A 13,617-nucleotide genomic window follows, 5' to 3' on the forward strand; every position below is an offset into this window, starting at 1 on the left:
GGAAAAAACTTTATAGAATGCTGGAAAAAATAGCATTCAACCTAATGAGAAGCTGTAGAATTTTTTAGTCATTTGAAGCAGAAAATTAATTTCACGTTTTTATTGTGTATGCATAGGTAATGTCACACTGTTTAGAGTAAAGTGGGTGCAGTTTTTTAATTGAGCTTCCTTTTGTATAGCAAATTTGTTGCCATGCTTAGTTTACCTCTACAGTAATGCTAATTTCTGCCAATGGAAGTCTGTGTATTTGATTGTGCACTATGCTAGAGGATTTCACATGGACACTTTTTGGCTCTTCTATATTAATCACAAACATTTGGAGCTTGTAAAATACCTTCTTCATTTGTGACAGACATTAACATATATATAAGCAGTTTTACAATCTCTTTCAGTAAAGATTCTGGCTTTGAGCTGCTGCTGTTTTTCTTTCCTAACATCTGACCGAAACCTGGTTAGAATATTGCAGTCAGTTAGAAGGCCCAGAAAGAGGTGCCCAGTCCTAGTCCTGGAGAACTGCCATCCTCCAGCCCTAATCTATCACATCTGATCCAGGTAATGAATGTTTTCAGAGGCATCTAAATTTTAGAGCCAGGCGTATTGGATCTAAACTATCCAGTGTGGTAAATCTCCCTTACTAGGCAACCCTGGCTTGGTCCCACCTTCAGATGATCTGCCCACATGGAAATGAAATGAATTGATATCTTCTGCACACAAAGCTGGCCACAACTATTGGTATTTTGCTTGTTGAATTCTGATTGGCCATCTGCATGTCTGTGTATATGCGTTTTCATGCAACCATTTTTATCTCTTTTTTATCTCTTTTAAAACTCTTATTTTTCCAGCTAAATATTTGTAAGCAACACTGAACTATTGCCTGCTTTGGACATCATTCCAAAGCTGCAGGCTGTGATTTGTTATTTTGCATGTCCATCAAACAGCCTCTTCCTGACAATGTCGGTGGTTCTTGCCCATGTTATGTAGTGAATTTTGCCAATAGACATAAGTCTGGATTGTGACTACGTCTGACCTAGGATGATGTTTTTTTCCATCACAAAATTGTCCCATCCATGGCAAATCAAAATATATCTGGTTAACTTCACTGTAATTACATTAACAGCTAATCTGAAGCATTAGGTCTTCAGTTTAGCTCCTGAAGTTCTAAACAATGGGAGAACTCACTTGATGACATCTACCTAGATATGACAGAGAAAAAAAAATCTTTGTTGAACAATTTTCCATTGGGCATTTTAAGATTTTATACCTTTTTTATTTTGAACCAAAGTCTAAAAATGAAATAATACTAGTAGCACAAAACTTTCAGAGTTTAAATACAAGTATGATTGTTCAATAACATGAAAATCAAACACATATTACAGACATTGCAGAAACGGTTAGGTCTTTTTTGGAACCCCCTCTGAAACCGAACATTATCTAGCTACGCTAAGCAACATTATGTGGTACAATTTCTCATTAGCTTAAATGAGATTTCTGCCAGTGTTCTTTACAGCTTATCCAACTCTGCATTGTTTCCAAGAATGAACACATTTGTGGGAGGAGCACTGAGAAGTCAGTTGTATCTAATTGTCTTCTCAATTACGTTGGACGTTCTGAGCGTACTGATACATGGTTAGACTTGGTGGAAATTAGAGAAACTGCGGAAACTGTGGATCCCAAAACAGCTCCAGCTGTTCCTCCCTCAGGCTGAAGCTAAACTGGCTGCAATGACAGCACTAATGTTGCTCTGCCATGTGCAAGCCTGCAGATAAGAAAGTGCACTGTTCCTGTGTGTTTCTTTTCTGTAGAGATGAGCAGGTATGTGTATATATGGGTGTATATGTGTGTGTGCATGTGTGTGTGTATGTTGTCAACAGTCTCCTCTGTAGTTTTAGGCTTTCTGTTAGAAAACACATTTGGCCCTCATCCTTATTCTCGTTTTTTATTTTTATTTTCCCGCTGTTCCCTTTAGCCCCTCTGGAGATTTGCATTTAGCCACTCCTCAGAGCATCGACTCGCATACACATACATATGAAAGTCTTCTGCAGCCCTTTAATTCTTCCGCCCCTGAGCAAAAAACGTGTTCTCAGTAGAGACTGGAGCTGAAACGCTGGGGAAAAGAGAACAAACCCCAAAAACAAACAAAGCAGGAGGAAAAAATAAAACGCCTGCCAGCATCGCCCAGCTTCCGCTTTCGTAACAGAAGTTTTGTGTGCACATGAGCTTTGGTTTTGCCTCCTAAATATTCACCAGCTCGCCCCGGCAACAGCACATGCAGGAGATAGCGGCAACACAAACACTGCTGAAAGTGAAATCCTACCAGTCTGAGGATTGAAAATGAACATTGTGAGCCAGGTAGCACAGCAGTGAATTTAAATGAGCATAATGCTCCTGCATTAATTGGACTAAACCGCCAATCTTATGCTACCATACACATGCTTACAGTAAGTAATTGGACAGTGACACCATTTTTGTTGTTGCTCTGTAAGTCAGCAAACCTAAGCTGCAAAGTAATGATAGCTGAGGTTAGAGCACAGAATGTCAACTATTCCAGTGGGCTTTTTATACTTAGACTTCCAATTCTGGGGAATTCCACTGATTCCTGCATAATAAAACAGTTAAGACAAAGTTATTCTAAAAAGGTTGATGCTAAATGTGCCATTCTAGAGATGTGGAGTCAAAATTGTTCACAGTGGTGGCGATTAGGAGCCAGACATCTGAAGCGTTAAATGTCTGTAAGAGTTACCTCACATTAAGTTATTATATGAAATGGTGTTGAATGCACTGCCTGATGCCTTAGATGTGTTTTGGCCTAAAACATACCTTTTTAAAGCCATTCAATGCGGAGAGGTAAAAGCTTGGTGTCATAAGGCAAAATAATCCTAAAAGCACTTTACTGTCAATATAACATACTATGAGACATTGCAAGCCCTGTTTCCTATCACCATCAAGAAACATGAGCTTCTCTTTAATGAACCACTCTGAACTTTATTTACATATCAACCATTGAAATATGCAGAGGTTTAAGTTGAAAACTGCATGGAATTCACCTTTAAGCAACTGGTCAGTTGGCTGTTTTTTCTTGGTAGCTGTGCATTGCCGAGTCATCAGATCGCCCGCAATAACTATCGAAAGGTCTAGAGTTGTTTCTAGATGTGGCATTTGCATCTAGAATATGTTACTGCTGTCTCTGAATGTACCATGGTGACCAAAAATGAGAGACTAAATATGTGACACCCTTGATTGGGTGAAAGAATCCCCTGCTTCTTTAGAGACCACCATCATTTATTTAACCTCCAGTCAAAACTGTCATTCAAAAACTCCTAGCAACCACCTGCAAGACCTGGTAGACCACTAACACTGTCATCATCAGACAAATGCTATAAAACTTAAAGCTTTCATCCTTGAACAAACAAACTAAGAAGTTGCTAGTGGTCTCACAACAATGGACTGGCCACCCCAGTCCAGACCTCAACATCACTGAATGATGATGGGTTTACTAGGATAGTGAGAAAATGAAAGTGTTTCTCTTCAAGGATTCTTAGGGGAAGGTGATGTTTTATATAGTTCAATTTTTTGCTTAAATGTTTTTTGCATGGTGACATGGTTCTTTAGATTGATGGAGAATGTGCTGTATATGGTTCAGTATGAAACCTTTTTGAAAACAACATATAAAAGGGTTCTTCAATTGTTAGAATCTTGATATTGTAACAATAGGAGAACCGTTTTTGGTGCTATATAGAACCATTTTTCAAAAAGTTCAGTTTACAGCACATTCTCCATGAATCTGAAGAACCATGTCACCATGCAAAGAACATTTTGATTGTGCAAAGACTCTGATGGAATCATCTTTTCTTAAGAAGGTAGAACCCATCCTTCTAAGTAGACATACAGCCTTTAATAAAGAACCCTTGAAGAACCTTGTTTTTATATGTTTAGTTTATATGTGTAGCCTACTAGCTAACTTCTTGATAGAGGCTTTGTAGTGGCAGACCACATAAGACCATAGTAGTGGATAACTGGAGAGTAACTGTTGAAGAGATCAAGACGGCTGTTCAGGGAGTACAAACACGTCATCCATTAAAGAGCAGAGTTCAGAGGGTTCACAGCAAGATGCCAACCATTAATAAAACTTAAGGAGAGAAAGGCCACATCGAGTTACAGTTACAGTAAAAACAAAAATCATCCCAAAGCCTGTAGATTTTTAGGTCGAGACTAATGTATTGAAATGAGATGGAGATTCATTTCTACTGAGTGAAGAAATGAGAAAACTAGAGAACACAAGCTGCTTCTGATCCAAAGCAAAGCACCTCATCTGTGAAACATGGTGACATAACTAGTGAACCTGCATCACTCAAAGCTAGCTTCACTCTGAATGGCACTTCCCCATGCAGCATGACACTGACTTGAAGCATGCTACTAAACTAACTACAGGCCAAAAAGTGGAATGTTCTTGATGGGCAACATCAATCACTTGAACTGAACTTCACTGAGCATTTCATTTACTGAAAAAAAGACTGAAGGAAGAAAGCCCCATGTAACTAGGAAGAATTGAAATGAACTGAACAGAATGTACACAGCATCTGGGGATGTCTACAGATTGCAGTCTTTTGAAGTGTCTTTTGATTGGGAAGAATTTGCAGTCAAGAACTAAATATGAGAGTTTTATTTTATATAACACAACAGTTAATTCTAGCTTCAGCCTCAGGTCCTCGGTCTGTATGTTTTGCACGTTAAGCTGGTACAACTGTCAGAATTTTGTCAATTCTGATTGGTTATCCACATGTCTGTAGTTACCCACTTCCGTGTGAATGTAACTGCTCTTTGAAGCATTTGGTAGTTTTTAAGTGGAATACCCTTGTAAGTTTGCCAACATTTTAGTTTGCTCTGGTCATGGCATTGGTTTTTGAAACTCTTGTCCTTACGTATCACATGAAACAATAATCTGTGGTTGGTTATTATGTATGTCAGTCAAATGTCCATGGACGATGTTAAAGGACAAAATACACCTGACTGTCTGATGATAAGCTGAAGTCTGGCGTGCAGTATCACAGTTGGTTATAAACAAATAGTCTTGTTGGTTGAAATATCTTTTACCCATGTTGGTATATCCTATTATAACTCATTTTTAATTGTATTCATCATATTACTGTCCTCTGGTTGATAATCAACAGAAATAGTACTATGTGTTCAGAGAAGGTTGTTTTCTCAGGACTTGAATCTAAGTTTACTGTTACGTTTTTGTTAGAAATAGTTTTAATATTTAATTATTAATAATAAGTTATACATTTTATATTATAGTTTTAAAATGCTCAACAGACTGAGAAATCAACAAATCATACTGTGATTTATAGTAGACAGGGCAAGTTTTGTGAGAAAATGGCACTTTAGGCCTCCTGGAAGTTCTAGACACATTACTGGCTGTAAATATGAGCCATAGTCTTACCAGGTTTCAGTGAATTGTTTGAAATGGAAAACAGTGGCAGCAGCTCCATGGCAGGACTCTACTGGAAGAAAACTGATACATGCAAGCTCAAATATGTGTTATTGTCTTTCAGAAACTTCGAAATAAAAATTAGTAGTATTTTACAAGCTTCATATATCTATGATTAATCTATAATTAAACAGTCAACGAATGTGAATTTGCACCACTGTTAGCTGTTAGAGATGCCATAAGGGTGCTAGAGAAATATTGAGCTACTGTAGTGTTTTTTGTCTTATATGGCCCAAATTGAAGGCCTATATCTAATAACCATAGATTGACACTGATATATGGTTCACTTAATGTAGATATAAATGCCCTCCAAAAGTTGACATTCTGCACTTTAACCACACACCCTCTGTTTTATTTGGAATCCATTGCGCTAGAGTACAAAGAACTGACACTGTCCAATTACATTATATACTTCAAAGAAATAATTCATGCTAAAATCGCTGACAAAGAGTAGCCAGTAGCCACCTATTAGCACATTGTTTTACGGCTATTTGCTTTCATTCAAAATTAGGAACATTAGCATTTTTATCTAAATTGCTTTAAATTCTGTTACAGTGTTTGTGTTGGTGTGTGTGTGTGGACTTTTCTTCTGTTTAGAAATTCACCAGCTTCCACACTGTTCCTGACCAAAAAAAAAAAAGTCACATCACGTTTCTGTCAGTTTAGAACCAAAGGCTAAATCATTGTTCTAAATGTCCTACAATAATGCACTGATCAAAGGATAGATTAATTGAAAAGGGGCTATCCCCTTGGCTGGACGCTGCCAAGGGGAGTTGGGCAATGCAGGCAGAAAGGAGCAGGCAGACAGCTGATGTGATGCGACCTGTCACACTCTTCATGCCTGATTGGGTCAGCCTGGAGTGATGGAGTGAATAGGGAATGTCTGCCTATAAAACATTAGAGCCATACTTTACAAAACAAACCAACTCGCAGTCATAAGGAAACCTTGTAACTCTGTGATTTACATTTTACCATTTGTCCTTTATATTCTATACACAAACAAGAATCATTTGCAATCAATGATTATAAATCATTAATAGACGTTCCTTACTGCTACTATAAAGTATAATAAAGAAATACAAGGTTTTCTTACAACAGCAATCATATGTTCTCAATGTGAACCAACAGAGACAAAAAAATAAAGCATCAAAAGCACTTTGTGCTCTATAGTGAAGCAGGGCCTTGAAAACCACATTAGTCAGGTCAATGAGATACAATTTTGGATTGTTTAGAACACACCTTTCAACCCCCCAATGGCAGCTGTAAAGGACCCTTTAGTAAACAGTGCTTAGCATACAAAACCCACTAATTTAGACACTGAAAAATAAACCCAGTAGGCTGTTTTAGTGTGTATACTTGTGTGTGATAATGTGCTCCATGGACAGGGGTTTAAAAAAGCTCATGAAAGTGAATTTCCATTCATTCAGGAAATTAAAATGTCTTTATTTTATCATGGCTGTGGACTAAAGGTTAAAAAGTCAAATGTTACTCAATGACTTGATAAACCCGACTAAGAAATGAGCTTATTTGTTTTCTCACTTGACTTTCTTTAATACCTGAACGTCATTTCTGAAATGGGTCTTTACTAAAGTGTACAGAATTTGTGTTATTTTTGTGATTTATCTGCACATCAATAAGTCTAGCACATATAACTAATTATGTCTTGCAGGGTCATATCTTGCAGTAGCATAAACAGTCATGTAGGCCCTCGTTACTTTTTCAAGAACTTTTTATGAAAGCGTCATGATATTGCTTCTAAAAATTCAAGAACAGTGAACTGTTAAAATTAGCTTTAGAATATTTACTCTGTGTTTATTCTTTGTTCCTGGTTGTAGTTAAATATTTTGCAATTTTAAATATACAAGAAACTCATTTAGTTCCCATTTCCATTGATGATTCTTTAGAGAACAATTTTTGTAAATTAGTGTGAATGTGAGTTATAAATCTCCACTTAGAAAGAATCTTGAATTAGTATAGAACCTATATTCTGTAGGAAGGTTTTTTACATTTGCAAATCTGTAGTTCAAACCTGATACTTTACAGAACCAAAAGTGGTTCCTCTGTGGCACTGGCCGAAGAACTTTTTTTTATTAGTGTAGTATGTATTACTTTGTTGCCTGATTTCTCGCAAAGGTGATTATTTTTTTTTGCAAACATTCACAGACATGAACTGTCCCAAAACCAGTCAATGTCTGGCTGTTGGCTTGGAGACAACCAAGATAATGGAAGGTAATTTTAAAATCTTTTGCTTTTTCATGTTTATTCATCATATTTTGAGTGACATGGCCTTAAGCCCTGGCAAAGTAATGTAACTGAACCAATATTATAATTATTACAGCCAGTAACTTTGTTGGTGAGACTCTCCCATAATACCAAACACACAGGCTGACTTTTTACAGATGAAACAACATGTCCAGAAAATAGAGGGATGCATATTAATGCTGTCTTTCACATAAAGTCCAAAACTGACAGACCAATACTTTTAATCAAGTTGACCATTTAGAGCTCTGTTGTAATGGTTGCAATTCAAGCAATTGTGCTGAGCACTCAAATTCCATTGGTGGTGGAACCCACTATTTTAACCAGTATATGCACCTTATAGCTGTTAAAAGAAAAGTGATGGAGGGAATCCATGTTTTCCCATTTTCTTCTGCTTTTTCTCAAGCCTTTAAAAAAAATGCTTTGGACTTGATGTAAAGGATGCGCTGCATTGAAAATCACACAACCTTGAAAAAATCCAACTTGTTGTTAAACCTTTTTAACCTGTTGTCCACAGCCATGACACAATACAGCTTGCTGGGCAGCCCTTGGAATTATTTGGGGCTTGAACATCACAGAAGGGCCGGATGATATTGTGCAATAGTGGAGCATTCTGGGTAATTCACAGCCATTAACAATAATATCAAACCAACAGCTCATATATCATACATGAAGCTTTGGAACACAACACAAGCCACTCTTATTGTACAAATAGATAATCTCTTTTTTTTTTCTTTTTCTTTTTTTTTGTATATTGCCAGGACTTTTCAAAACTGTAAAAACAAAGCAAGTGGAAGTGGTGGTGGAGGTGAATACTCTGCAAAACAATGATGTTCCTCCTGTTTGGAACAGTCGCAGGAAAATACTGTTGTAAAATGAAACCGGGGCATGGACACAAACGTGGAAACAACGTTAAAACGATAAGATATTCAGTTTAAACTTTACACGGTCAAACTCCAAACATCTTGATGGGTGATGAAAAGCAATGGGCACAATGAGATGTAGAGGTGAGGAGGGAGCAGATATAGAAAAATATCGATCTTTAAAATGTGGATATATTACTGAAGATGTCTCTCTGCAGAGCAACACCGAAAGCCCCCCTCCCGACACAATAGACATCCGAGAGCCCGCATGTGTGTGTGTGTCTGTGTGTGTATCAGAAGAAGCAAACAACATGATACTTTTTTCTCTCTATTTACAAGATAAACATGTCCTGTTGAATCTGTGTTCATTAATTAGCGTCTGCAAACATTGTGAGTCTTTGAGTGCCTTCAGAGTGATGTCTTTTTCCCAGCTTTCTCTTTTTAGTTCCTCTTTCCAGTTTGAGAGTGAAATCTGCCCTCTGTTCCAAACATTCCCACAAATCCTAGGATTTGGGAGTGTTTGAATAATAACAATATAAAAAGAAGAAAGAAAAAAAAATCCGGAAAATCCACACTAGCTGTTAGTGAGGTACAAGAATCCACATTCATTGTGTTGAGTCCGAACACACAGGCACGCAGGGTGACAGAAAGAAACAAAAAAAGAAATCCGTGTTTACAGGCAATAATTCCGATATTCTTTCATTATTCCAGGAGGTCCATGTACAAGTTGCAACGGAACACAGAAACAGTTGCAGGTCCACACTGCACTATCAGGCATGGAAAACGGTCTTCCTGTAGACTGGAACATGGCTTCTAGTGGCAAACATGTACTGCTTTCTCTATGGTAGAACACGAGTAGGGCTGGGTATCGTTCAAACCTTTTTTAGTGCCTACATTTTGATTTCAATACTGATTTTGTTTTCAAATATAAGTCAGAAATGTAGCTTAAAGTGGAAGTTCATAAGAGGTGCTGGAACTGGGTATCTTTACTGACCACAACAGATTTTAGACTAATGAGGAATAAGCAAACTGGTGACTAAAGTTGTCTATACCCCTCTTTCTTTGGTGCTATACACCATTCTAAATACTTTAAATACCATACACTATAGAATACACATGTATGAATTAGGATTGTATAGAATTAGGGACCCTGTTTGAATCGATCACTGGTACTATATAAGTAGGTGTTACACTAGCTAACAAACTAACCAAGCCCATTAACCAACAATTTTTATTATTATTACGTGGTGGGGGCTGGGTGATCAAAAGGCAGGCCAGCCTGAATATAAACTCATCAATTGGATCAATTTGATCAATTTGTTAAGTAGATCTAAGTAAATCTCTTTAAGTACTCCACAGAGCTTTGTATAAATCTGTGTTACTTCATGAGGTGATCTTGAACAATGGCAGAGGCCATATAAGGTCAAACTGTTTAACCAGTAAGCCAACTACGAGGCTGCTGGTACAGTCTAAGGGCTAAAGGGCAGAAGCTTAACCCCCTTCTGGTGTCTATATTTGCACGTTCCTAAAATTGACTACTTACGCATAGAAATTTTATGTTGTTTGATACTTTGTAGTATTGTTATAATTTGTTCTGTACCATAAAAGTATTGAGCGATACCCAGTCCAGCTCAGGAGGCTCTCATAACCTAGCATCAAAATCTAAAGTCTTAAAATATCCAAAGCTAAATCCTTACTATCAGTGGGAAATGCAAGCTATCATCAAAACCAAGCAAACAGGCCTCAACAGGGGAACAAGCCAAACATATACTTATCTCTACAGTTTCAGCAATAACCTTACCCATTGTGAAGTCCAAAAAAGACATTTTTCTTTCCATTTTTTGTTCATTTCTGGGTAAATGCTGAACGGATTGAGGTGCAGGACTTCTCTGTTAAAGGAAAATCTGTATCTATTGCCCAGTTTTTTTCACCTCTTTCCTGTGGAAGCTCTCTTTTGGCTTCCCCTCATTAAAGATTTTTGCCTTGTTACAGCGAGTGTCAGCAGATAATTGGGTGGGGGTCTTTGAAGATGGCTCAGAAGGTTTTAGAGGAATGTGACTCCTACCTCAAACGCACATACATACACATACACTATAACTGTCTCTGTGAAGAGACTCTTTTTCTAGATGCAATGCACCTCATGAACCTGACTTGGAACTTACTCACTCACTCATGTTTAGTAGGCTGAAGATTCAAGACAAGGGGTTGCTATAAGCAAATAAATACTTCATACGAGTGATGCTTTGCATCAGAGACACTGTGTGTCCCTGTTCTTCACTTTAGGGTCAATGTGTTGGGCCATGAATTTGTGGGTTGGAGGTTTTGGTAGCAATAAAAAGGAAATTTGAACTGTACATCTGAAAGAACACTTGATCTTTGGTACGTGTGCACACCCGCAGGAGACCAGGCCTTCCAGGCTTTTAATTAAAACTTTTTTCCAGTGTCGGAAGAGCAGAGATACCTCAGCGATCTCTCCATTTGAAACGGCTCATGTCTGGACAGACATCATTTTAATCAAATAATGGCGCTATTTATGACCACTGGCTGATAACTTAAATGAGAATAACAGCGAGAGGTCTCTGAGCTCTGGTAAACATTAATTTGTTTCATTCCTTCTCTCTCATGCTGCCTCTTTTTTCGTCTTCCCATAGCCCCCCCCACCCACCTCTTTCTCCATCTTCCGTCACAGAAAGAAAAAACTTGTTTATTGCACATTCCTTTTCATTCTTTTCGCAGCGTGAGCGAATCGCCATTATCAGCTCCTCAGAGGAGACGTCCTGTTGGGCTGGTGCAAAGAAGAGGAGGCAGAACGGGGAACCAAAGCGATGTTTAACGTGCCATGCATGTTACATCGGCTTTCAATTTTCCATTGAGTTGGACTTTGCATTGAAAAAAAAGAAAATAGATAAAGAAAAAGAATAGAAAAACACAAATGAAATGAAATCCCATCTCCCCATACACAAGCTCACAAATCAAGCTTCTGAATTTCTCAGCCATGTTGTGGATCCATTCATTCTCTGTGTGAATTTTTTTCCTCTCTCTTTTCCCTGCTCTCTAGAAAAGTGTTCACTTAGAAGAAGAAGTAGAAGAAGAAGAAGAATCCTCTCGACAAATTGCGCAGTTCCACTCATCCAGCAGGATATGGATCTTCAACCAAGAACAGCCTTGTACTCCATGGATTCGGTGCATTAGCATTAGTGTCCCTCAGAAATTTTAGAAGTAGAAGAACCCTCCTAATGTTCCCACAGTTTCAGCCCCTCTTGGGGTTAAGTACAGTGGAACCCAAGATCTCCCTCTCCACCTGGTGCATTAGTGCACTAGCATTAGCGTCCGAATGTCAGGGTGCTAGTGGGGCGCTCGGTGGTTGGGTAGCTTATGGAGCGTTCTGTGCTGGGATAGGGGATGCTAGGCCCCTCTCCTGGAGCTCGGATGGTCGGGGGAGAGCAGGGCCCAAGGGTGCCAGAGCCAGACGGCGGTACAGCGGGCAACGCCACGGTCTGGATGGTGCTCCTATCGCGGGGCACTAACTCATCCAGCCCTTCCAGGCCCTGTGGCGGACCCTCATAGCTCATGTTGAGACGCAGAGGCTGGTGAGCCTGGCAGTAATCCACCACAGGCTGCTCATATCGGTAGAAGGTCAGAGCGCTCATCTGGTGAGGGACCTGCACACGGAGGGATAGAGAAGAGAAAGAGGGAAGAGGAAAAGACAAAAAAGGGTTTTGCAATGAAATGTGTAGAATGTATTTAATTCAATGAATTCCACACAACAGTTCATCAAAGCTGAAACGACTTTTGTTGAGGAGAACATAAACATGCTGATAGGGAATTATGACTTTAATACTGAAGGTGCTTTATGGTCAGGGGTTCAAAACCTAGAGAATAAAGTAAAAATCCATTCTTCATGGAGTTAAAAAGCCTTTATTATAACATGCCCATGAACATAACTCCTCTCAATGTTAGTAGGCTCACAGTAAAACATAAGAGAGCTTTTTGTATTTACCTATATTATGATAAATGAAGAGTGCCATTAATTTTCATTTTCTTCTGAAATACATTTTGTTTAAAAAACAAATCTTGTAAATAAGTTCAAATTTATTAGGCTTGTTGTGTGACGTTTTCTTCTTTGGTTTTGCACAGTAGCTATAAGTTTATGCCCCACCAATTAGCATTTCTGCTAATCAAGAAGACTACAAGATCTACAAGATTTCAATAAAAATGCTAATGCAGCTGCATTTTGTCCTAATTTCTACACTTTATGACTGTTTATGGTTCAGTAGAAATGAATATCAGAGATCAGCATCTGCCCTCAATTCAGTGCTCAATTGAGCTTTTTTTAACATCTTGAAGCATCTTTAGCATCTCACAGACCCTTATCATCCTCACTCATTCACCCAACTAGGTATTTTTTTCAACCAGGATTCATCTGTACTACATAATATTCCTGCATATTAATACATATCAATTGTGCAACATATGGCTTTTTATGCCCATAGAAACTTTTCGCAGTGGAGGCAGGAGCAAGTGTGTTCAGTTGCATGACAATCAGTCAAACTATGGCTAGAAAAGCACTGACCTCCTGCAGACTGAGTGGCTCTAAGCTCAATAGCACTGACACTTAATTGGTAAACAAAAGTTTGCAGTTGCCATCGCATTTCTTAAACTAGTTCAAGTTCATGAAGGGTTTATTTTCATATTATATTACATTATATTTTGTATTCAGAAGACAGCATATTCAGAAATACAGTCACATTCTCGCACTACAGAAACGTTCCTACATATAACATAAAGCGCAAGGAAGGAACAACAAGGGGTGGGGGATATGAGAAGGGTATTGCACATATTAGACAGTACAACAGACAACTAATAGCAATAAATATCAACAGCATTAAAACATTCCAGATATCTGGCAGTATATAGGTTGAGGAGATATACCAGTACAGTGTAGAAGAAAAACAAGTAAAATACTGCATGATGTAATGTAATACACTGTGGAGAACAACATAGTAT

General features: G+C 38.3%; 1 protein-coding gene across 1 annotated transcript in view; it reads right to left on the reverse strand.

Moving 5' to 3' along the window:
• Nucleotides 1-7,601: 7,601 nt before the first annotated feature.
• The window catches only part of LOC108427250 (leucine-rich repeat transmembrane neuronal protein 4), a 183,212-nt gene continuing 177,196 nt past the window's right edge, over nt 7,602-13,617 (reverse strand). The window contains exon 3 of the mRNA XM_017697251.2: nt 7,602-12,272. Coding sequence (XP_017552740.1) covers nt 11,934-12,272 — 339 coding nt within the window. The 3' untranslated portion in view covers nt 7,602-11,933. The remainder of the gene's footprint in view (nt 12,273-13,617) is intronic.

The sequence above is a fragment of the Pygocentrus nattereri genome, chromosome 18 (genome assembly GCF_015220715.1).
Source record: "Pygocentrus nattereri isolate fPygNat1 chromosome 18, fPygNat1.pri, whole genome shotgun sequence".
Lineage (NCBI taxonomy): Eukaryota > Metazoa > Chordata > Actinopteri > Characiformes > Serrasalmidae > Pygocentrus > Pygocentrus nattereri.